The 24,993-nt window shown below is 39.3% G+C and overlaps 1 protein-coding gene across 3 annotated transcripts in view; it reads left to right on the top strand.

Moving 5' to 3' along the window:
• Window positions 1-24,993, top strand: part of Dync2h1 (dynein cytoplasmic 2 heavy chain 1) — a 265,134-nt gene that overhangs the window by 86,397 nt on the left and 153,744 nt on the right. For all 3 annotated transcript variants that reach the window (XM_085844392.1, XM_085844391.1, XM_085844390.1), the window contains 6 exons: window positions 9,612-9,754; window positions 11,479-11,560; window positions 13,565-13,719; window positions 16,727-16,864; window positions 18,382-18,495; window positions 18,970-19,130. In XM_085844392.1, the coding sequence (XP_085700518.1) occupies window positions 9,612-9,754; window positions 11,479-11,560; window positions 13,565-13,719; window positions 16,727-16,864; window positions 18,382-18,495; window positions 18,970-19,130 (793 nt within the window). The remainder of the gene's footprint in view (window positions 1-9,611; window positions 9,755-11,478; window positions 11,561-13,564; window positions 13,720-16,726; window positions 16,865-18,381; window positions 18,496-18,969; window positions 19,131-24,993) is intronic.

Genomic DNA, 24,993 nt, shown 5'->3' with positions numbered 1-24,993 from the left:
CTCTTTCCATTGATGGCCGACTAGGCCATCTTTCCATACATATGCAGCTAGAGAAAAGAGCTCCAGGGTTCTGGTTAGTACATCATGTTGTTCCAACAATAGGGTTGCAGATCCCTTTAGCTCCTTGGGTACTTTCTCTAGCTTCTCCATTGGGAGCCCTGTGATACATCCAATAGCTGACTGTGAACATCCACTCCTGTGTTTGCTAGGCCCCGGCATCGTCTCACAAGAGACAGCTATATTTGAGTCCTTTCAGCAAAATCTTGCTAGTGTATGCAATGGAGTCAGCGTTTAGAAGGTGATTATGGGATGGATCCCTGGATACGGCAGTCTCTAAATGGTCCTTCCTTTCATCACAGCTACGAACTTTGTCTCTGTAACTCCTTCCCTGGGTGTTTTGTTCCCAATTCTAAGAAGGGGCACAGTGTCCACACTTTGGTCTTCATTCTTCTTGAGTTTCATGCGTTTAGCAAATTGTATCTTATATCTTGGGTATCCTAAGTTTTGGGCTAATATCCACTTATCAGTGAATACATATTGTGTGAGTTCTTTTGTGATTGTGTTACTTCACTCAAGATGATGCCCTCCAGGTCCATCCATTTGGCTAGGAATTTCATAAATTCATTCTTTTTAATAGCTGAGTAGTACTCCATTGTGTAAATGTACCATAATTTCTGTATCCATTCCTCTGTTGAGGGACATCTGGGTTCTTTCCAGCTTCTGGCTATTATAAATAGGGCTGCTATGAACATAGTGGAGCATGTGTCCTTTTTACCGGTTGGGACATCTTCTGGATATATGCCCAGGAGAGGTATTGCTGGATCCTCTGGTAGTACTATGTCCAATTTTCTGAGGAACCGCCAGACTGATTTCCAGAGTGGTTGTACAAGCTTGCAATCCCACCAACAATGGAGGAGTGTTCCTCTTTCTCCACATCCTCGCCAGCATCTGCTGTCACCTGAATTTTTGATCTTAGCCATTCTGACTGGTGTGAGGTGGAATCTCAGGGTTGTTTTGATTTGCATTTCCCTGATGATTAAGGATGTTGAACATTTTTTCAGGTGTTTCTCTGCCATTCGGTATTCCTCAGGTGAGAATTCTTTGTTCAGTTCTGAGCCCCATTTTTTAATGGGGTTATTTGACTTTCTGGAGTCCACCTTCTTGAGTTCTTTATATATATATTGGATATTAGTCCCTTATCTGATTTAGGATAGGTGAAGATCCTTTCCCAATCTGTTGGTGGTTTTTTTGTCTTATTGATGGTGTCTTTAGCCTTGCAGAAGCTTTGTAGTTTCATGAGGTCCCACTTGTCAATTCTCGATCTTACAGCACAAGCCATTACTGTTCTATTCAGGAATTTTTCCCCTGTGCCCATATCTTCAAGGCTTTTCCCCACTTTCTCCTCTATAAGTTTCAGTGTCTCTGGTTTTATGTGAAGTTCCTTGATCCACTTAGACTTGACCTTAGTACAAGGAGATAGGAATGGATCGATTCGCATTCTTCTACAGTTAACAACCAGTTGTGCCAGCACCATTTGTTGAAAATGCTGTCTTTCTTCCACTGGATGTTTTTAGCGCCCTTGTCGAAGATCAAGTGACCATAGGTGTGTGGGTTCATTTCTGGGTCTTCAATTCTATTCCATTGGTCTATTTGTCTGTCACTATACCAGTACCATGCAGTTTTTATCACAATTGCTCTGTAGTACAGCTTTAGGTCCGGCATGGTGATTCCACCAGAGGTTCTTTTATCCTTGAGAAGAGTTTTTGCTATCCTAGGTTTTTTGTTATTCCAGATGAATTTTCAGATTGCACTTTCTAATTCGTTGAAGAATTGATTTGGAATTTTGATGGGGATTGCATTGAATCTGTAGATTGCTTTTGGCAAGATAGCCATTTTTACAATGTTGATCCTGCCAATCCATGAGCATGGGAGATCTTTCCATCTTCTGAGATCTTCTATAATTTCTTTCTTCAGAGACTTGAAGTTTTTATTATACAGATCTTTCACTTCCTTAGTTAGAGTCACGCCAAGATATTTTATATTATTTGTGACTATTGAGAAGGGTGTTGTTTCCCTAATTTCTTTCTCAGCCTGTTTATTCTTTGTGTAGAGAAAGGCCATTGATTTGTTTGAGTTAATTTTATATCCAGCTACTTCACCGAAGCTGTTTATCAGGCTTAGGAGTTCTCTGGTGGAATTTTTAGGGTCACTTATATATACTATCATATCATCTGCAAAAAGTGATATTTTGACTTCATCTTTTCCAATTTGTATCCCTTTGATCTCCTTTTGTTGTCGAATTGCTCTGGCTAGGACTTCAAGTACAATGTTGAATAGGTATGGAGAAAGTGGACAGCCTTGTCTAGTCCCTGATTTTAGAGGGATTGCTTCAAGCTTCTCACCATTTACTTTGATGTTGGCTACTGGTTTGCTGTAGATTGCTTTTATCATGTTTAGGTATGGGCCTTGAATTCCTGATCTTTCCAAGACTTTTATCATGAATGGGTGTTGGATCTTGTCAAATGCTTTTTCCGCATCTAACGAGATGACCATGTGGTTTTTGTCTTTGAGTTTGTTTATATACTGGATTACGTTGATGGATTTCCGTATATTGAACCATCCCTGCATCCCTGGGATGAAACCTACTTGGTCAGGATGGATGATTGTTTTGATGTGTTCTTGGATTCGGTTAGCAAGAACTTTATTGAGGATTTTTGCATCAATATTCATAAGGGATATTGGTCTGAAGTTTTCTATCTTTGTTGGGTCTTTTTGTGGTTTAGGTATCAGAGTAATTGCGGCTTCATAGAATGAGTTGGGTAGAGTACCTTCTGTTTCTATTTTGTGGAATAGTTTGTGAAGAACTGGGATTAGATCTTCTTTGAAGGTCTGATAGAACTCTGCACTAAACCCATCTGGTCCTGGGCTTTTTTAGTTGGGAGACTATTAATGACTGCTCCTATTTCTTTGGGGGATATAGGGCTGTTTAGATCATTAACCTGATCTTGATTCAACTTTGGTACCTGGTATCTGTCTAGGAACTTCTCCATTTCATCCAGGTTCTCCAGTTTTGTTGAGTATAGCCTTTGGTAGAAGGATCTGATGGTGTTTTGGATGTCTTCAGGATCTGTTGTTATGTCTCCTTTTTCATTTCTGATTTTGTTAATTAGGATGCTTTCCCTGTGCCCTCTAGTGAGTCTGGCTAAGGGTTTATCTATCTTGTTGATTTTCTCAAAGAACCAGCTCCTTGATTGGTTGATTCTTTGAATAGTTTTTCTTGTTTCCACTTGGTTGATTTCGCCCCTGAGTTTGATTATTTCCTGCCGTCTACTCCTCTTGGGTGAATTTGCTTCCTTTTGTTCTAGTGCTTTTAGGTGTGTTGTCAAGCTGCTGATGTGTGCTCTCTCTAGTTTCCTTTTGGAGGCACTCAGAGCTATGAGTTTTCCTCTTAGAAATGCTTTCATTGCGTCCCATAAGTTTGGGTATGTTGTGGCTTCATTTTCATTGAACTCTAAAAAGTCCTTAATTTCTTTCTTTATTCCTTCCTTGACCAAGGTATCATTGAGAAGAGTGTTGTTCAGTTTCCACGTGAAGGTTGGCTTTCTATTATTTATTTTGTTATTGAAGATCAGCCTTAGGCCATGGTGATCTGATAGGATGCATGGGACAATTTCAATATTTTTATATCTGTTGAGGCCTGCTTTGTGACCAATTATGTGGTCAATTTTGGAGAAGGTACCATGAGGTGCTGAGAAGAAGGTATATCCTTTTGTTTTAGGATAGAATGTTCTGTAGATATCTGCCAGATCCATTTGATTCATAATTTCTCTTAGTTTCACTGTGTCCCTGTTTAGTTTCTGTTTCCATGATCTGTCCATTGGTGAAAGTGGTGTGTTGAAGTCTCCCACTATTATTGTATGAGGTGCAATGTGTGCTTTGAGCTTTACTAAAGTTTCTTTAATGAATGTGGCTGCCTTTGTATTTGGAGCATAGATATTCAGGATTGATAGTTCCTCTTGGAGGATTTTACCTTTGATGAGTATGAAGTGTCCCTCCCTGTCTTTTTTAATGACTTTGGGTTGGAAGTCAATCTTATCAGATATTAGAATGGCTACTCCAGCTTGTTTCTTCATGCCATTTGCTTGGAAAATTGTTTTCCAGCCTTTCATTCTGAGGTAGTGTCTATCCTTTTCTCTGAGATGAGTTTCCTGTAAGCAGCAAAATGTTGGGTCTTGTTTGTGTAGCCAGTTTGTTAGTCTATGTCTTTTTATCGGGGAGTTGAGTCCATTGATATTAAGAGATATTAAGGAAAAGTAATTGTTGTTTCCTGTTATTTTTGTTGTTAAAGTTGGCATTTTGTTCTTGTGGCTGTCTTCTTTTAGGTTTGTTGAGGGATTACCTTCTTGTTGTTTCTAGGGCGTGGTTCCTGTCCTTGTATTGGTTTTTTTCTGTTATTATCCTTTGAAGGGCTGGATTCGTGGAGAGATAATGTGTGAATTTGGTTTTGTCGTGGAATACTTTGGTTTCTCCATCTATGTTAATTGAGAGTTTGGCTGGGTATAGTAGCCTGGGCTGGAATTTGTGTTCTTTTAGTGTCTGTATAACATCCGTCCAGGATCTTCTGGCTTTCATAGTCTCTGGTGAAAAATCTGGTGTAATTCTGATAGGCTTGCCTTTATATGTTACTTGGCCTTTTTCTCTTACTGCTTTTAGTATTCTATCTTTATTTAGAGCATTTGTTGCTCTGATTATTATGTGTCGGGAGGTATTTCTTTTCTGGTCCAGTCTATTTGGAGTTCTGTAGGCTTCTTGTATGTTCATGGGCATCTCTTTCTTTAGATTTGGGAAGTTTTCTTCTATAATTTTGTTGAAGATGTTTGCTAGTCCTTTGAGTTGAAAATCTTCATTCTCATTCACTCCTATTATCCGTAGGTTTGGTCTTCTCATTGTGTCCTGTATTTCTTGGATGTTTTGAGTTAGGGTCTTTTTGCATTTTACATTTTCCTTGATTGTTGTGCAGATGTTCTCTATGGAATCTTCTGCACCTGAGATTCTCTCTTCCATCTCTTGTATTCTGTTGCTGATGCTCACATCTATGGTTCCAGATTTCTTTCCTAGGGTTTCTATCTCCAGTGTTGCCTCATTTTGGGTTTTCTTTATTGTGTCTACTTCCCTTTTTAGGTCTAGTATGGTTTTGTTCATTTCCCTCATCTGTTTGGATGTGTTTTCCTGTTTTTCATTAAGGACTTCTACCTGTTTGATTATGTTATCCTGTTTTTCTTTAAGGATTTGTAACTCTTTAGCAGTGTTCTCCTGCAATTCTTTAAGGGATTTTTGTGCTTCCTCTTTACTGTCTTCTACTTGTTTACCAGTGTTCCTTTGTATTTCTTTAAGTGTGTTATTAAAGTCCTTCTTGAAGTCCTCTACCATCATCAGGAGATATGCTTTTAGATCCATGTCTAGCTTTTCCAGTGTGTTGGGGTGCCCCGGACTGGGCGAAGTGGGCGTGCTGGGTTCTGATGATGGTGAGTGGTCTTGGTTTCTGTTATTAAGATTATTATGTTTACCTTTCGCCATCTGGTAATCTCTGGGGTTAGTTGTTGTCGTTGTCACTGTTTAAAGATTGGAGCAGAAGCTGTGTTCCACTCACCAGCAGTCTCAAAATCCTGTGGCTGGTGTTGTGGGTAGCTGGCGATTGTCCCCTGCGCCCTAGCTACCCTGGTGCTTTTCTGACCGGAAGAGGCTTGTGGCTCTACGTAGGCCGGATTTCTGCCTCCCCAACCAAAGCAGTCTCAGGTCCCGCGTGATTGGACTGGAGCAGAAGCTGTGTTCCACTCACCAGCAGTCTCAAAATCCTGTGGCGGGGGTCGTGGGTAGCTGGCGGGTGTCAGCCGACCCTGCGCCCTAGCTACCCCGGTGCTTTTCTGACCGGAAGAGGCTTGTGGCCCTACGCAGGCTGGATTTCTGCCTCCCCAACCAAAGCAGACTTAGGTCCCGCGTGATTGGCAACGTTGGCTTTCTATTGTTTATGTTGTTATTGAAGATCAGCCTTAGTTTGTGGTGTTCTGATAGAATGAATGGGATTATTTCAATATTTTTGTATTTGTTGAGGACTGTTTTGTGATCAATTATATGGTCAGTTTTGGAGAAGGTACCATAAGGTGCTGAGAAGAATGTATATCCTTTTGTGTTAGGATAAAATGTTCTGTAGATATCTGTTAAATCCATTTGTTTTATAACTTCTGTTAGTTTTAATGTGTCTCTATTAATTTCTGTTACCAGGATCTGTCCATTGGTGAGAGTGGTGTGTTGAAGTCTCCCACTATCATTGTGTAAGGTTAAATGTGTGCTTTGACCTTTACTAAAGTTTCTTTATGAATGTAGATGCCCTTGCATTTGTAGCATAGTTATTCAGAATTGAAAGTTCATCTTGGAAGATTTTACCTTTGTTGAGTGTGAACTGCTCCTCCTTGTCTTTTTCTATAACTTTGGGATGGAAGTTGACTTTATTTGATAATTGAATGGCAAATCCAGCTTGTTTCTTGGGACCATTTGCTTGGAAAATTGTCTTCCAGCCTTTTACTCTGAGGTAGTGTCTATCTTTGTCCTTGAGGTGGGTTTCCTGTATGCAGCAAAATGTTGGGTTTTGGTTATGTAGCCAGTCTGTTGTCTATGTCTTTTTATTGGGTAATTGAGTCCATTGGTATTAAGAAATATTAAGGAAAAGTAATTGTTGCTTCCTGTCATTTTTGTTGTTAGAGTTGGGATTTTGTTCTTGCACCTATCTTCTTTTAGGTTTGTTGAAGGATTACTTTCTTGCTTTTTCAAGGGTATAATTCCCCTCTTTGTGTTGGAATTTTTCCTTTATTATCCTTTGAAGGGCTGGATTTGTGGATAGATAGTGTGTGAATTTGGTTTTGTCATGGAATACTTTGGTTTCTCCATCTATGGCAATTGAGAGTTTTGGTGGGTATAGTAGCCTGGGCTGGCATTTGTGTTCTCTTAGGGTCTGTATAACATTTGTCCAGGATCTTCTGGCTTTCGTAGTCTCTGGTGAAAGATCTGGTGTAATTCTAATAGGTCTGCCTTTATTTGTTACTTGGCCTTTTTCCCTTACTGCTTTTAATATTCTATCTTTATTTAGTGCATTTGTTTTCTGATTATTATATGTCTGAATAATAATATAATAATAATTATGAGGAATTTCTTTTCTGGTCCAGTCTATTTGGAGTTTTGTAAGCTTCTTGAATGTTCATGGGCATCTCCTTCTTTAGGTTAGGACAGTTTTCTTCTATAATTTTGTTGAAGATATTTAATGGCCCTTTCAGTTGAAAAATCTTGATTATCATCTCTACCTATTATCCTTAGGTTTAGTCTTCTAATTGTGTTCTGGGTTTCTTGGATGTTTTTAGTTAGGATCTTTTTGCATTTTGCATTTTCTTCAATTTTTGTGTCCATGTTCTCTATGGAATCTTCTGCACCTGAGATTCTCTTTTCCATCTCTTGTACTCTGTTGCTGGTACTTTCTATCTCCAGAGTTGTCTCCTTTTGGGTTTTCTTTATAGTTTCTACTTCCATTTTTAGATCTTGGATGGTTTTGTTCAATTCCATTGCCTGTTTGGTTGTGTTTTCCTGTAATTCTTTAAGGCATTTTTGTGCTTCGTCCTTATGGGCTTCTACCTGTTTAGCAATGTTCTCCTGTAGTTCTTTAAGTGAGTTATTAATGCCCTTCTTAAAATCCTCTACTACCATCATGAGATATGATTTTAAATCTGAGTCTTACTTTTCGGGTGTGTTGGGGTATCCAGGACTAGCTGTGGTGGGCGTAGTGTGTTCTGATGATGCCCAGTGGTCTTAACTTCTGTTAGTAATATTCTTAAGTTTGCCTTTCACCATTTGGTAATCTCTGGTGTTAGATGTTCTAGCTGTCTGTGGCTGGAGCTTGTTCCTCCTTTGATCCTGTTAGTGTCTGTCAGCACTCCTGGCATTTCAACTCTTACCTAAGTCCCAGTGGTCAGAGCACTCTCTGCAGGCAAGCTCTCCTCTTGCAGGGAAGGTGCACAGAGATCTGGAGGTAAGCTCTGCCTCCTGGCTAAGGATTAAGGCCTAAAAGGCCCCTGTCCAAGAAGCTCTGTTGTTTCTATGGCCGGAGCACTCTCTTGTGTGGACTGGTCTCTGAGAGACCTGGGATACAAGATGGTGCTCTCACCTGAGTTCTGGGGTTAGAGCCCTTCCTGGTGGTCCATGCTACTCTGGAGGGGAAGGTGAGCAGAGGTCTGGGTCTTAGCTCCCCCTTGTGGCTGAGGATTAAGGACCGAAGGGACCCTGTCCAAGAAGCTTTGTTGTTTCTTTGGTCTGTGTGCTCTTCTTTCCAAACTGGTGTCTGAGAGACCTGGGATACAAGATGGTGTTTTCACCTGAGTCCAGGGGTCAGAGCCCTCCCTCAAGATAATAAACTTAATAAATGACAAGTAGCTGTACAAAAAAGTTGGAGCAGATGGGCCATGCTTGCTCTGATGGAGTGATACCTATGGTACAACTACCCAGAACCTTAGTGTGATGATTCTGTGCAGCATAGGACAGGGAATTCACTCATCAAGGTAGGAGGTACAGTTGCTAGTTTTGCACACCTTGGCCAGTCATTTGTAAACATTCATACTTGCACAATGTCTATATTTGCATTTAGAGCAGAGAAAGATTTTGCTATCACTCTGAGCCTGATCCCGGTAGAGGGGAAGGCTTTGCCAATTTCTCATGGGCCTGAAATCTTAGTCCTTGACATGACCATGTACTTGGTAAATAGCACACATTCAGTAGAGGCTTCCTTGGGTTTTTAATTTGCCTTAATTCTTCAGTAGATCACAAATTTATCTGCAATTAAGAGGTTTTTTTGTAATTAGTATCTTTTTCTATTACTTTTTTCTGCAGGTTTTAGAAAGTAGCACGAAGCTATAATAATAGTATCATAGAATATTTTATCAGATAGCAATGTTGGGATTGCAGTGATGTGTTTTGGAACACCAGCCTTGCCGTCTGTATTTTCATCCAATTATTATGCTTACTGTAGTAGATCTTAAAGATTTATAGATATTTATAGTGTTTTGGAATGCTAAAAACCTAATGATTTATGCAGAAACACTTTCTTGTGCACTATGGAAATAAAATAGAATTTTTTAAAAAGACAAAAATTATGTCACCCAGCCATTCCTATATGTTACTTTTATGAGTCTTTTTCTTTGCTTGCAAACATGACTTACACGTGTACAAATATTTTTATTCACCCTTTGAAAGCTTGATATATATTGATATCAACCTTTGTCCCCTCTTTAAATCCTAGGATCCATTACCACAGCCCACTCTCTCAACATGATGCCTTTTTTTGGAACCCAGAGTCTAGTCAGTGCTGTCCATGTGTATATGGGTGTAGTTTTTTTTAACCAGCGTATAAATTTTGCCTTACTATTATTTTGCAGCTAGCTCGTAAGCATCTCCTACTGTTTCATTTGTAGAGAATGATCATCTTATTAAACTGGTTCAAATGTAAATTGTCTGACTTATCATTATTCTCATAATCAGAATTATTCTCATATAGTTTCTCACCATTTTTTCAGGAATTCAACAAAATTTGCATATTGTCTTGATTATGGATTCTGCAAATTTGAATTTCATAGTAAACTGTGAGAGTAATCCAGCTTTGCATAAGAAATGCCAGGTGCTATGGATGGAGGGCTGGTCAGACAGCAGTATGAAGAAGGTATGATGTTCCGATGCAGGAACTTGCAAATACAAAAACAAAGCACATTCCATATAATGCTACTTCACAGTCTTTGCTTAATGCCAGTGTGAGCATTAGCTTAACTAGGGGGCTGGGCATGATACTCTGAAATTACCTCTGTTTTCTTTTAGCTCAGGGTACTTTGGTAGAATATATTCTATGCCTTGGATTTATTAGACTAATAAGAGCTATTCTAGAATTAAAAAAAAAGTTAGTAAGAATTTTTTTCTTAACCAAACCAAAACAGAGTTTCTCTATCTAGCTCTGGCAATTCTGAAACTCACTCTGTAGACCAGGCTGGCTTTGAACTTAGAGATCTGCCTTCCTCTCTGAAGTGTTGAGATTAAAGGCATGCACCACTGTCTGCCCAGCTTCATAGTTAAGAATTTTACAAAGTGAAAATTTATGTTCTTTTAAAAACCACACTGATATTCCAAAATGTTTAAGAAGAATTAAGTTTAATGTGTGAACTCATAGCATCTTTGAAACTACAATCCACTTATTTTAGTTTGTCTGAGTCAGTAATAATCTTAGACATTGTGCTTTAAATGACAATCATATTTCCAACTGCTTACTCATTTTTATGTAGTAGAAATACATATTCATGTCTGGTACATTTCAGCATTAGTGATATCATACACATCATAGGCAAAGCTAGATTGCAGCAAACAGGTAAGAGGTTTTGCAAGTTTTTTTTGTTCTGAGAGAATCGTAAGCAGGTATAAAGTTTTGGATATGCTTCTGGTTTTTCTCCCTGAATTCAGAAGTGATATTATTACTTAATGAAGGATGAGAGAAGATGCTTGACAGGCTGAAGGGTTGAGAGAAGGCATTTGGAATACTTTATGGTAATGAAAGAAGTGAGAGGTTGAGTCTGTTTCCGTGAGGTTAGCTAGCACAGTTGTATGGTTTTTCTCAAGCTATATGTACACTCGTTTACACCTAGGTAAATGATAACTTGAATTTAGCCAATATTGTTGTTTTGCTCCTTGAGAGTGATGAAACAAGTGTGGGCAGGGAAATTGAAGGCATTTGTACAGATGGAATTATGCTTTACCAAGGAGTTTAGCTAATAAAGAGGTAAATTAGGGTTTGAAGGAGAGGAGTGGTATTAGCTACTACAGAGGGCTTGAAGTGCAGAGGTGATTGTGACCCTAGACTGTAGATGGGAGCAGAGGCTGAGAGGAGGCTGGTTTTGAGAAGGAGTCAGGCTGGAAGGTGAGAGTGTCTTGGGACAAGGGTGGAATGCTCAAAAGTATAGCTTTCCACCCAAGCATGAAGACAATAGTGAGGACCAAGTTTGGCTGTCCCATGAGCCGTGTAAAAAGGTGGGCATGGTGGTTCATGCTTATAATTCCAGCTCTGGTGAAGCAGGAACAGGTGGGTCTTAGCCAGGAAGCTACTCTGATTGGAGAAAGAGCATAGCAAGAGGCCCTGTCTCCACAGAGGGGCTTACCATTTCTAAGAATGGCACAGGCTTGCCCTCTGCTTTCTGTGAGTGTGAATACACACTTTGACATGCTCGCATGTGCTTCCCTCACAAGTGTTCCTCCTAATATACTGTACCCCACAAATGCTCACTTAAAACCTCTTAGAGACTTTGCTGGTTTGTCATAAATCAGTGAATGGAAGCACAGCTTTAGTTAAAGAATTGGTTTTGGGGTACATTTCATTCAGTTTTAAAGAAGTGTTCTGTATTTTAGATACCAGAAATGTTATTCAGTGAAACAGATGGTGAAGAAAAATATGAAAAAAAGAGAAAAGATGAAAAGAAAAGAAATTCAGGTAGTATTTTGGTATAATTGATTTTTTTTAAAAAAATGTATATTCATGGGATTTTTTCATGTTATAGAGTCATGGAAGATGATTATAAATTTAATAAAAATTTCTTACAGTCAGATTTCTTGTCCATGAAAATTTGAAGAGTTCTTTTACTTTTAAATTAATTTGTATCATATATAAGCCAAAATAATGTGTATAAGAATGCCAGAAATTCAAAAATACTTTTTATGGGTCTGGAGAGATGTCTTGGTAAACTGCTTGTGTGCATGCATAAGGCCTGAGCTTGAGTGTCAGTGTGGCAGTGCTAGGAAGGCAGAGGCAGGAGGATCCTGTGTTTTTAAATCAGCCAGCCTGGCCTTACAGTGGAGACAACTCCTGGGCAGTGACTCCTGGCCTCTATGAGCATGTGTACTCTCATATACATGTGCCTCACCCCCCAAATAACCTGTACACATTGTCCTCCACCTCCATTCTCTAACCATTCACAAAAATATAAAATAAAAAAAAATAAATGACCCAGTGAACTGAAGTCCTGATTATATTGTTTTGACTCTGATCAGTATATATGCCATATAACTTAGTCCAGAAAAGTTTTGAGATATTTTCTGAGTATAGATGATGGTTTCTCAATTGTAATATTCCACATTAATTTTGAATAAGCTATTTTTATACCATAGCCATATTCATTCTTTAACAAAAGCATTTAATCATGAAATGCTTACTAAAGTTGTTTTATGCTAAATGCAGGGCAGTTTACTGAGGAGCTAATAGCCTAGTGAAACCATGAACTAGGTTTTGTATAGACATTAAACTTGGATGTAGCAAGAAAGCGGTGATGTAAGTTCACCTGAACTGTGCTGGGAGATTCAGTTCTGATGTCCCTAGTATCATAGGAAGTAGGAGTGCTCTTAAGAGCCACCTACAAAGGTGTTCTGAAGACAGCGTGGACAGAAGCATGGGCACTTTTATGGAACTGTAAAGAAGTAGTAGAAAGGTCTGAACTGCTGGTTGGGTCAGCTTAAATGAGGAGAAAGGGTGGGTGGGGTAGGGTCAGTGGACCACAGCTCAGGATAGTATTCTGAGTTTGCAATCCAACTGGAGGGCTCTGGGGTTTTTTGAGAGATTACATTAGGAATGTAATTAGGATTTTCTTTTAAAGTAGTATCTCTTGGTCTGTCTCCCCACCACTACTCTATCCCCACGTTTCCTTTCTCCAGTTATTATCAAATGGTTAGTACAGGAAAAGTGACATGGAACTAGACCACTTTAGAAGTGTGTTTCTGTGATGTGGGGCAGACAAGGCCTGAGCCAAGGAAAAGGTACACTGAGAAATAATGGACTTGGAGAGTATTGGGAACTGGCTGTCCTGGGGCTAGACTGTAATGGCTGTGGTACTTTAGGAAAGGATGAGTCAAAGAGTGCCTCTGTGGCTCCTGGATTGAGGCAGTAAGGAAAAGTTGACTTCTTTCACTGCAGTAGGGAATGCAGGTGGTCAGTGAGAGGAGTGTAGGATAGATCACAGACGCATTGAATTCCATGTGAATGCACTCTTAACTTTCTGGGTTTTGAAGTATCTCCCCTTTTGTTATCAAATGAAATTTTAATTGGTTTAGAATCTCTTCTATTTCAAGTAGCTTTTACTGTGTTGTCTTTTTTATTATATGTATAATATTAATTGTTAGAATAATTATTAGATTTAAAAATATTATAATTTAATTATATCACAATTATTCTGATCACTAATAATTGGAATAATTATTATTAGAATGATTAATTCTAATTAGTAGATTGATTTTACAGCAGTAGCCGTGTTCAGGGGAAGTAAATAACAGAGACCACCGCAACCATAGTGGTGGTCAAATTCTTAAGGAGCATAGGAGCTCTGGATGCTTTTATGTTTTGCAGAGGGCTTGTGTTCATAAATATCTGAGATATAGGTAAGATTATTTGGTATAACTCTTAATGCATCATGCTTATGAGTAACTTTCACTTCATGTCTTTTTCTAGTTGATCCCGACTTTATAAAGTCATTCTTATTAATCCATGAGTCTTGTAAAGCTTATGGGGCCACCCCAAGCAGGTACATGACCTTTCTGCATGTGTATTCTGCCATCAGCAGCAGTAAGAAGAAGGAGTTACTGAAAAGACAGAGTCATTTACAGGTATAGTACTGGTAATCGCCAAGAGTTTATTTTTAGTTTTTAATTATTATGTCTTGAGTTACTTCTTATAGGGAATACTTATGTAGTTCACAATACTATGTTTCATGTGGCATATACTTAATATGAGTAAATAATATATAATAAACCCTCCAGAAACAATTATATGTCCCTACAGTATTTCCCCCTAGATTACAGTGAGGAGTTTTTCTTCATTAATAGTTATTTCATTTTTAAGGAATAACATTTAATGTTTTAAACAGTTGTAGTACTTCCCCTCCAGGTCTTTTTATTTAGTTGAGCTTTATCCATGCTTGTTACAAAATATTTGGGAGGCTGAGACAGGAGGATTTGGAATTTGAGCTAGCCTGGGCTAATTAGAAAACCTTTGTCTCAGGAGACCAGAAAAAAAGAAAGAGAACAAAGGAAAAGTAAACATTGCTTTTGTAAATATCACTAAAAAGGTTAATATTTGATACTATGAAACTGAAATTATGTTTTCAAAACAAACTGATGTTTTGGTTAAAATTAGTTTTATAAAATAATGTTCTTACCCCTGTCACTTCACATTCTGAATAGTTTTCTTTGTGTATTATTCTAAATATAGACTTAAATGTGGTTTTGAAATGGCAGCCTCTGGGGTAGAGCCTACCATATAAAAGGTGTATGTGTGGGTGTTCAATCCCCAGCACTATTCTCTATTCTCTGGTAGGGTAAGACAGTAGCATTCAACTTAATTTAAGACCTAATTGTCCAAATCTTCCTTTAAAAGTTCTTTTCTTATTTAACCCATTGAGTCTATTTGGTGTTGTCTATGTGTACGTGACTATGGGGTCATCTCCTGGAACATGAGGGAGACTACCAGTGACTACACCCTCAAAGAGAGTGATTGCCAGAAGCCATCAATTATACCAATAGCTCTTCAATGAGGAGTGAAGCCCCTTAGTGGCCCTTTCACACCCAGGCTGGAATTTAGAACTGGGTTCATCTTGTTTGAGTCTTGGTGAGGCAACCAGAGCTGCTCTTTTTCATATATAGCCATGGCATGCTTAGAGGAGAGGATTGACAGTGCTCCTCCCCAGCCTCTGATTCTCACACTTTCTTTCCTCTCCCTCTTCCTTGATGTTTCCTGCATCTTAGAGGGCTTGGCATAGATGTCTCTCTATGGCTGAACACTGATAGTCTCTTACTCTCAGCACTGTAGACTTAAGCACCACCTATTGCAATAGGAAGCTTCTCTGATCAAGACTGGCACTGAGACATACATGTATTTAGAAGGGAATTGGACAACTCTACCATTTGGTAGGAAAACAGCACCAGTAGGCCCTCCTCTTGGCCTCACGACATCCATAGTCATGGGTCTGACTATAGTAACAGTGCCTGGCATGAATTTGACCTGTGGAGTAGTCCACAAATCGTCTTGCACTATTGCTTCAGTGAACACATTTTACCTGACAGGTCAGAAGTGTGATATCAAGGGTTCAGTGCTGAATAAAACCACTGGTATTTTTTTGACCCCATACATAGCACCTTCCTGTTATATGAAAGTCAGTCAGCAGGACAGAGTCAGTTCAAGACTGATGTCTCACAATCCTGTAACCAAAGTATGAGGTGTGTAGTGATTTCCACAAAAGTGTCTTACCATAAGTGCCTTAGTTAGGTGGAAGACTAAGAGGATATGAAGCCAGTAACTAAATATGATCTGGGGAGGGTTGCTTTTCTGACTTAGTTCTTAATGGTGCTTTGGGTAAATTATTTTAACTTGCTGAATTTTTCCTGCATTGAGTCAGCTAAGTGTAAGTATATTAGATGGAATTCTACGTGATACCTATATTCTCTTTAGGTGCTCTGTAAATATTGTTTATATTGTCATTTCTCCTTGACCCTCTCTCTAAATTTGAAAGAGGACAGAAACTGCACTTACTTAATAGAAGAATAAGAATTTGTTTCCATGGCCTTTCCTTAGGTTTATGGTGGGGAGTAGGATAGGGGGCTATAATGGCCATGTCAGGTCAAATGCAGGTGTAATTTTAATGATGTCTGCCAGTACTGTGTATGAGGTGCACAAAGACAAACCAAGCCTACAGTGAGAAAAACTCACTCTGGGTACAGACTGAAAGGTTCACTAAAACTTCCTTTTCTTTCTGTCACATACAATGCATAAAAGAGAGTCAGCCCACTAATTAGGTTATTGAGTATTATGTTGCTCTGTTCAGCATTCACTCTCATGCTGTAAGTCAGTAGCTCTCACAGTTCCTAATGCTGCCACCCTTTAATACAATTCCTCATGTTGTGGTGACCCCAACCATGAAATTATTTGTTGCTTCTTCATAACTGTAATTTTTCTACTGTTATGAAGTGTAGTGTTAATATTTGATGTTCATAATATCTGATTGTTGTGTGACCCCAAAGGGACTGAGAACCCCTGCTTTAAAGTATATTTTCCCTTACATCTCTTACTAAGTACTTTACTACATCTTGATGGGTATGATAAAACACCCTGCTTAACAAGAAAAACAATGCCCTCTTAACCTCTTATGATCTTGCCTCTCTCATGCCTCTTGACCCCTTACTCCCAATTTCTTTCCCCCCTGTCTCCACGTGGCCATGGCCAGCCTCCATTTCTCTAATATTTCCTTCTCTCTGCCTTTCTCTGCCTCTGCTACCCTCTTAATTCTCCTCCCCATGCCCTGAATAAACTCTATTCTATATAAAAAAAAAGAAAGAAAGAAAGAAAGGAAGGAAGGAAGGAAGGAAGGAAGGAAGAAGAAAGAAAGAAAGAAAGAAAGAAAGAAAGAAAGAAAGAAAGAAAGAAAGAAAGAAAGAAAGAAGGGAGAGGGGGGAGGGAGGGAAGAAAGGAAGGAAGGAAGGAAGGAAGGAAGGGAGGAAGGGAAGAAGGAAGAAAACAATGGTCCCCTTCTCCATTTGCATGATTGTTTCATGAAGGTTTTTTCTGAATGTAAATAGAATTTCTTCATTTATATCTCCAATCAATGTTGTGTCCATTTAGGCTGGCGTGTCTAAACTAAATGAAGCCAAAGCTCTTGTAGATGAGCTGAACAGAAAGGCTGGCGAGCAGAGTATCCTGCTTCGAATAAAGCAGGATGAAGCGGATTCTGCCCTTCAGGAGATCACAGTGTCCATGCAGGTGATGTTTGGGAGGGCCAGGGGCCAGTAGATAAATGAGTGAGATGGAGGACTTCTATAGCACTTATCAGTGTGAAAAATAATATTTTTAACTTAGATTAAAAGAGATGGTTCATCTATACTGTCTCACATTGACCTTCAAAAGACATGTGTGTTATTTTCCATATTCATACTGATGGTGTCAAGCCCTCAGTTGTCTCATGTGCACTTGTATTAGCCATTCCTGTAGGCTTATATTTTTTCAAACCCCACTTTAATAAAGGCTCATGCTGCAACCAAAGGTAGGGAGAGAAGATGGCAAATAGGACAAAGAGGATGTGGACCTGTTTAGAAATAGTTCTTTCAGGCAATTCTAATCTTTGTTATCAGTAGCCCAGTCCACTAGCAAACAGCAAACATGAATCATCAGCAGTGCTTGGTCCCAAAGAAACCATGAGATCTACCTATTGGTACAAGTTCATGGAAGCAGCAAGAAGTCCCTGGAATATCATGAGTTCTATGGTATGTGTCTCTCTATGAAGTCATGACCAGAGAAGATCAGTGTCAAGCAACATGAACCAATGCAAGAGTATCATCAGTGAAGACCAGCATTAGAGAAGCCCAGCCAAGACCAGCAAGGCAAACCAATGCCAGAGCACTGTCCACTGTCTGCTGCGTTATACTTATACCTTTTACAAACATCACATGTCCTCTCAAGCATCCACTCCAGCAAAGCATCCTCTCATAAGACAGCTTCCAGAAAAGCATCACATGACACAACTGAGTCTCCAGTAAAACCAAAAATCCCACTTCAGTTGGACCTGTGTGCAAGTGACATTTATGCTCTGTTTCTTTGCCTGGGTGTCATGTCTGTATGTGCCCTGTGCTTTGTCCATTGCATCCTTTTACCACCAGCATTGGAGGGCTGTGAAGCTGCTCCCTTTGTGTTCTGCAACTGAGTCTCTCCTGTGAGCTGCAGTGTCTGGTTATGCATAAAATATATCTTTTCAGCCCAGTTTTTCATTTGCAGAATAAGGCAGGTTTAGAAATGAACTTATGATTTTTCCTGTTATGTGCTTTTGTTCTGTTGATGGTGGTAAAGTAGAGCTGACTTTTGAACAGAACTTATAAATCATACTAGATCTCTGTGCCATAATTCTGTTTTTTGTTTTTGTTTTTTGTTTTGTTTTGTTTTTTGTTTTTCGAGACAGTGTTTCTCTGTGTAGCCCTGGCTATTCGAGAACTCACTCTGTATACCAGGCTGGCCTCGAACGCAGAAATCCGCCTGCCTCTGCCATTCTGTTTTATCTATTTCTCAAATACAATTTTTGTCTGTCATGGTTGTTGAGTTCTTTTTTTTTTTTTTTGTCAACTTGACACAAGCAAGAGTTATGTGGGAAAAAAGACCTTCAATTGAGAAAATTGCCTTTATCATGCTATTAACCCAATATTAATATTTAAAAAATCAGGAAACACTGTTTTCATCCTTTTAACCACTGAGTGCAGTATGATTGTAATGTCATAATTCTATTCCTGTAGGATGCTAGTGAGCAAAAGACAGAACTTGAAAGATTGAAACAGCGAATAGCAGAAGAAGTTGTTAAAATTGAAGAGAGAAAAAGTAAAATTGATGATGAATTAAAAGAAGTACAAGTAAGTTAAAACTCTATGTTCTAACAAAGTATGACTGTGATCCTTTCACACATTCACCTACCATTGTATTGGAGTTTAAGTGCTGTTGTTGTTGAGTTTATTGTATGGCATTGTTGCCAGTGTGGTGTGTACAAAGTATCAGTCATTAATCCCAGCACTCAGGAGGCAGAGGCAGGTGGATTTCTGAGTTCGAGGCCAGCCTGGTCTACAGAGTGAGTTCCAGGACAGCCAGGGCTACACAGAAACCCTGTCTCGAAACACCAAAAATAAATAAATAAATAAATAAATGAATGAATAAATAAATAAATCAAAGAAAGCTTGCCAGATAGGAGTTAGGGCATACTATTAAGTCTGTTTCCTGCACATTTGACTAAGTAGCCAGGCTTTTTCTACAATATAAAGATCCCTGGGGAAGTAAGTATCTCAGTCATGATGACACACACGTTAACAATTCCTAATGTTTTTGTTTCTTAGCCTCTAGTCAATGAAGCTAAGCTAGCAGTTGGAAACATTAGGCCAGAATCTCTTTCAGAAATCCGCTCACTCCGCATGCCACCAGATGTAATCCGAGACATTCTGGAAGGAGTTTTGAGGTTAATGGGTATCTTTGATACATCATGGGTAAGCATGAAAAGGTAAGTTTTTTCACTTATACAGAATGGGTTTTGTTTTTGTTTTTGTTTTCACCAATGACCTTTTGTCTGCATGCATGCATATAGTTTTGGATCACAGTTTCAGAGATGTTTACCATGGCAGGGATGGGTAAATCAGCTCACATAACCAGGACCAGGAACCAAACATCCTCTGTAGATGATGTCTCCTTTTATTCCATCTGGAGCTCCAGCCTATGGGGTTGTGCTGTACATCAACCCTCTCTAGAAATGTCAGGGGTATGCTTTACTCAGTCCCCAGTTACTTCTCCATCCTCTCAAGTTGATTAACAAGTCTCAATTCTTAACACTTCTTGTTGTTAGCTTGGCACCCAAACACATCTTTTTAAACCATAGCATCCCAACAAGGTATTGCATCACAAAATGCATTCTGTCTATCTCATAAGATCCCAGTTTTAGTGGTTCTAGCATTGCTCAGAGGTCCAAAGTTTCTTTGTCAACCTAGATTCTAGGCAATCTTCTAGCTACTAGCCCTGTAGAATTAAGAAGCTTTGAACAAGTAATGGTACAATATAAACATTCCACAAGAAAGGAATTGGGACCATGGTGAGTTTGCGAGCCAGTATGGTAAACATTTAATCTGCCAGCTCCATGCCCAGTGACTGGGACATATAATTTTGTGGTGTAAGCTACAAAGGATTTGGGCAGTGCTGTATGTGTTCAGCCTGCGTGGTCTTGCTCTGGGAATGACTTCTTGTCTGCATGGTTCCATCTTTCTGCTGCCCCTGTTTCCCCAGTTCTCCCCTTTATCTTCACCTGTATTTGTTACTATCTCAGGACCTGTATACACTCTGCAACTTCCAGTGTTCCCCTTTTGAGTTCCCCATTTCCCCATAATTATTGTATCTTGGATGCCTTCAAACTCTGCAGTCACATGAACAATGCCAGGTTTCCACTAGTTTAAGCATTAGCAGGAGGTAGGGGCTTAGATGATATCTACTGCTGACTCAGTGACTGATCTCCAGGAAACAGTTGTCACAGGGAGCTGTGTGTGAGAGAGAGAAAGGCACCACAGAACTATCTGCCCATAGCAGAGCCTTTCAGATGAGTTCAAGCATTGATCCTGCTGATGCTTGAGATCCTACCAAACTTTATGTGCATTGTTCCAGGGCATGGCACTGTTTGGTTTGCTGCTTTCTAATACCCTAATCCCTTCAGCTTTATTTTAATGGATCATCTATCTATCTACCTACCTATCTATTTATCTATCTATCTATCTATCTATCTATCTATCTATCTATCTATCTATCCATCCATCCATCCATCCATCCATCCATCCATCCATCCATCCATCCATCCATCTATCTATCTATCTATCTATCTATCTATCTATCTATCTATCTATCTATCTATCTATCTATCAGCTCGAGCCTTATTCTATTTTGGAGAAAGTGCAGGATTTTAAAATCTTTCTGCTTTGCTTTTGCTGGCAATTTTTTCCTTAAACCCAAAACAAAGCAGTCAGTGATAACCTGAATTCTGGGACACCTTGAAATTGTGTCCACTTTTTGACTAAACTGACCACTAAATTTACTCTCACACAGAGCCACAGGACACAGAGGGAGGTGTACAAAAGTTGTGAGTCATTTTTACTGTTTGAAGTCTCATTAGCTATCTTTCTTTTTTTCTTTTTTTTTTTTTATTACATATTTTCCTCAATTACATTTCCAATACTATCCCAAAAGTCCCCCATAGCGCCCCCCACTTCCCTACCCACCCATTCCCATTCTTTTGGCCCTGGCATTCCCCTATATTGGGGCATATAAAGTTTGCAAGTCCAATGGGCCTCTCTTTCCATTGATGGCCGACTAGGCCATCTTTCGATACATATGCAGCTAGAGACAAGAGCTCCAGGGTTCTGGTTAGTACATCATGTTGTTCCAACAATAGGGTTGCAGATCCCTTTAGCTCCTTGGGTACTTTCTCTAGCTTCTCCATTGGGAGCCCTGTGATACATCCAATAGCTGACTGTGAACATCCACTCCTGTGTTTGCTAGGCCCCGGCATCGTCTCACAAGAGACAGCTATATTTGGGTCCTTTCAGCAAAATCTTGCTAGTGTATGCAATGGTGTCAGCGTTTAGAAGCTGATTATGGGACGGATCCCTGGATACAGCAGTCTCTAAATGGTCCATCCTTTCATCACAGCTACGAACTTTGTCTCTGTAACTCCTTCCCTGGGTGTTTTGTTCCCAATTCTAAGAAGGTGCACAGTGTCCACACTTTGGTCTTCATTCTTCTTGAGTTTCATGCGTTTATCAAATTGTATCTTATATCTTGGGTATCCTAAGTTTTGGGCTAATATCCACTTATCAATGAATACATATTGTGTGAGTTCTTTTGTGATTGTGTTACTTCACTCAAGATGATGCCCTCCAGGTCCATCCATTTGGCTAGGAATTTCATAAATTCATTCTTTTTAATAGCTGAGTAGTACTCCATTGTGTAAATGTACCATAATTTCTGTATCCATTCCTCTGTTGAGGGACATCTGGGTTCTTTCCAGCTTCTGGCTATTATAAATAGGGCTGCTATGAACATAGTGGAGCATGTGTCCTTTTTACCGGTTGGGACATCTTCTGGATATATGCCCAGGAGAGGTATTGCTGGATCCTCCGGTAGTACTATGTCCAATTTTCTGAGGAACCGCCAGACTGATTTCCAGAGTGGTTGTACAAGCTTGCAATCCCACCAACAATGGAGGAGTGTTCCTCTTTCTCCACATCCTCGCCAGCATCTGCTGTCACCTGAATTTTTGATCTTAGCCATTCTGACTGGTGTGAGGTGGAATCTCAGGGTTGTTTTGATTTGCATTTCCCTGATGATTAAGGATGTTGAACATTTTTTCAGGTGCTTCTCTGCCATTCGGTATTCCTCAGGTGAGAATTCTTTGTTCAGTTCTGAGCCCCATTTTTTAATGGGGTTATTTGACTTTCTGGAGTCCACCTTCTTGAGTTCTTTATATATATTGGATATTAGTCCCTTATCTGATTTAGGATAGGTGAAGATCCTTTCCCAATCTGTTGGTGGTTTTTTTGTCTTATTGATGGTGTCTTTAGCCTTGCAGAAGCTTTGTAGTTTCATGAGGTCCCACTTGTCAATTCTCGATCTTACAGCACAAGCCATTACTGTTCTATTCAGGAATTTTTCCCCTGTGCCCATATCTTCAAGGCTTTTCCCCACTTTCTCCTCTATAAGTTTCAGTGTCTCTGGTTTTATGTGAAGTTCCTTGATCCACTTAGACTTGACCTTAGTACAAGGAGATAGGAATGGATCGATTCGCATTCTTCTACATGTTAACAACCAGTTGTGCCAGCACCATTTGTTGAAAATGCTGTCTTTCTTCCACTGGATGTTTTTAGCTCCCTTGTCGAAGATCAAGTGACCATAGGTGTGTGGGTTCATTTCTGGGTCTTCAATTCTATTCCATTGGTCTATTTGTCTGTCACTATACCAGTACCATGCAGTTTTTATCACAATTGCTCTGTAGTACAGCTTTAGGTCCGGCATGGTGATTCCACCAGAGGTTCTTTTATCCTTGAGAAGAGTTTTTGCTATCCTAGGTTTTTTGTTATTCCAGATGAATTTTCAGATTGCACTTTCTAATTCGTTGAAGAATTGATTTGGAATTTTGATGGGGATTGCATTGAATCTGTAGATTGCTTTTGGCAAGATAGCCATTTTTACAATGTTGATCCTGCCAATCCATGAGCATGGGAGATCTTTCCATCTTCTGAGATCTTCTATAATTTCTTTCTTCAGAGACTTGAAGTTTTTATTATACAGATCTTTCACTTCCTTAGTTAGAGTCACGCCAAGATATTTTATATTATTTGTGACTATTGAGAAGGGTGTTGTTTCCCTAATTTCTTTCTCAGCCTGTTTATTCTTTGTGTAGAGAAAGGCCATTGATTTGTTTGAGTTAATTTTATATCCAGCTACTTCACCGAAGCTGTTTATCAGGCTTAGGAGTTCTCTGGTGGAATTTTTAGGGTCACTTATATATACTATCATATCATCTGCAAAAAGTGATATTTTGACTTCATCTTTTCCAATTTGTATCCCTTTGATCTCCTTTTGTTGTCGAATTGCTCTGGCTAGGACTTCAAGTACAATGTTGAATAGGTATGGAGAAAGTGGACAGCCTTGTCTAGTCCCTGATTTTAGAGGGATTGCTTCAAGCTTCTCACCATTTACTTTGATGTTGGCTACTGGTTTGCTGTAGATTGCTTTTATCATGTTTAGGTATGGGCCTTGAATTCCTGATCTTTCCAAGACTTTTATCATGAATGGGTGTTGGATCTTGTCAAATGCTTTTTCCGCATCTAACGAGATGACCATGTGGTTTTTGTCTTTGAGTTTGTTTATATACTGGATTACGTTGATGGATTTCCGTATATTGAACCATCCCTGCATCCCTGGGATGAAACCTACTTGGTCAGGATGGATGATTGTTTTGATGTGTTCTTGGATTCGGTTAGCAAGAACTTTATTGAGGATTTTTGCATCAATATTCATAAGGGATATTGGTCTGAAGTTTTCTATCTTTGTTGGGTCTTTTTGTGGTTTAGGTATCAGAGTAATTGCGGCTTCATAGAATGAGTTGGGTAGAGTACCTTCTGTTTCTATTTTGTGGAATAGTTTGTGAAGAACTGGGATTAGATCTTCTTTGAAGGTCTGATAGAACTCTGCACTAAACCCATCTGGTCCTGGGCTTTTTTAGTTGGGAGACTATTAATGACTGCTCCTATTTCTTTGGGGGATATAGGGCTGTTTAGATCATTAACCTGATCTTGATTCAACTTTGGTACCTGGTATCTGTCTAGGAACTTCTCCATTTCATCCAGGTTCTCCAGTTTTGTTGAGTATAGCCTTTGGTAGAAGGATCTGATGGTGTTTTGGATGTCTTCAGGATCTGTTGTTATGTCTCCTTTTTCATTTCTGATTTTGTTAATTAGGATGCTTTCCCTGTGCCCTCTAGTGAGTCTGGCTAAGGGTTTATCTATCTTGTTGATTTTCTCAAAGAACCAGCTCCTTGATTGGTTGATTCTTTGAATAGTTTTTCTTGTTTCCACTTGGTTGATTTCGCCCCTGAGTTTGATTATTTCCTGCCGTCTACTCCTCTTGGGTGAATTTGCTTCCTTTTGTTCTAGTGCTTTTAGGTGTGTTGTCAAGCTGCTGATGTGTGCTCTCTCTAGTTTCCTTTTGGAGGCACTCAGAGCTATGAGTTTTCCTCTTAGAAATGCTTTCATTGCGTCCCATAAGTTTGGGTATGTTGTGGCTTCATTTTCATTGAACTCTAAAAAGTCCTTAATTTCTTTCTTTATTCCTTCCTTGACCAAGGTATCATTGAGAAGAGTGTTGTTCAGTTTCCACGTGAAGGTTGGCTTTCTATTATTTATTTTGTTATTGAAGATCAGCCTTAGGCCATGGTGATCTGATAGGATGCATGGGACAATTTCAATATTTTTATATCTGTTGAGGCCTGCTTTGTGACCAATTATGTGGTCAATTTTGGAGAAGGTACCATGAGGTGCTGAGAAGAAGGTATATCCTTTTGTTTTAGGATAGAATGTTCTGTAGATATCTGCCAGATCCATTTGATTCATAATTTCTCTTAGTTTCACTGTGTCCCTGTTTAGTTTCTGTTTCCATGATCTGTCCATTGGTGAAAGTGGTGTGTTGAAGTCTCCCACTATTATTGTATGAGGTGCAATGTGTGCTTTGAGCTTTACTAAAGTTTCTTTAATGAATGTGGCTGCCTTTGTATTTGGAGCATAGATATTCAGGATTGATAGTTCCTCTTGGAGGATTTTACCTTTGATGAG

This window comes from Mus caroli, unplaced genomic scaffold, assembly GCF_978045245.1.
Source record: "Mus caroli unplaced genomic scaffold, Mus_caroli_1 scaffold_11, whole genome shotgun sequence".
Taxonomy (NCBI): domain Eukaryota; kingdom Metazoa; phylum Chordata; class Mammalia; order Rodentia; family Muridae; genus Mus; species Mus caroli.
Note: the sequence above shows the minus strand (reverse complement) of the source record. Positions and strands in the feature narration are given on the sequence as shown.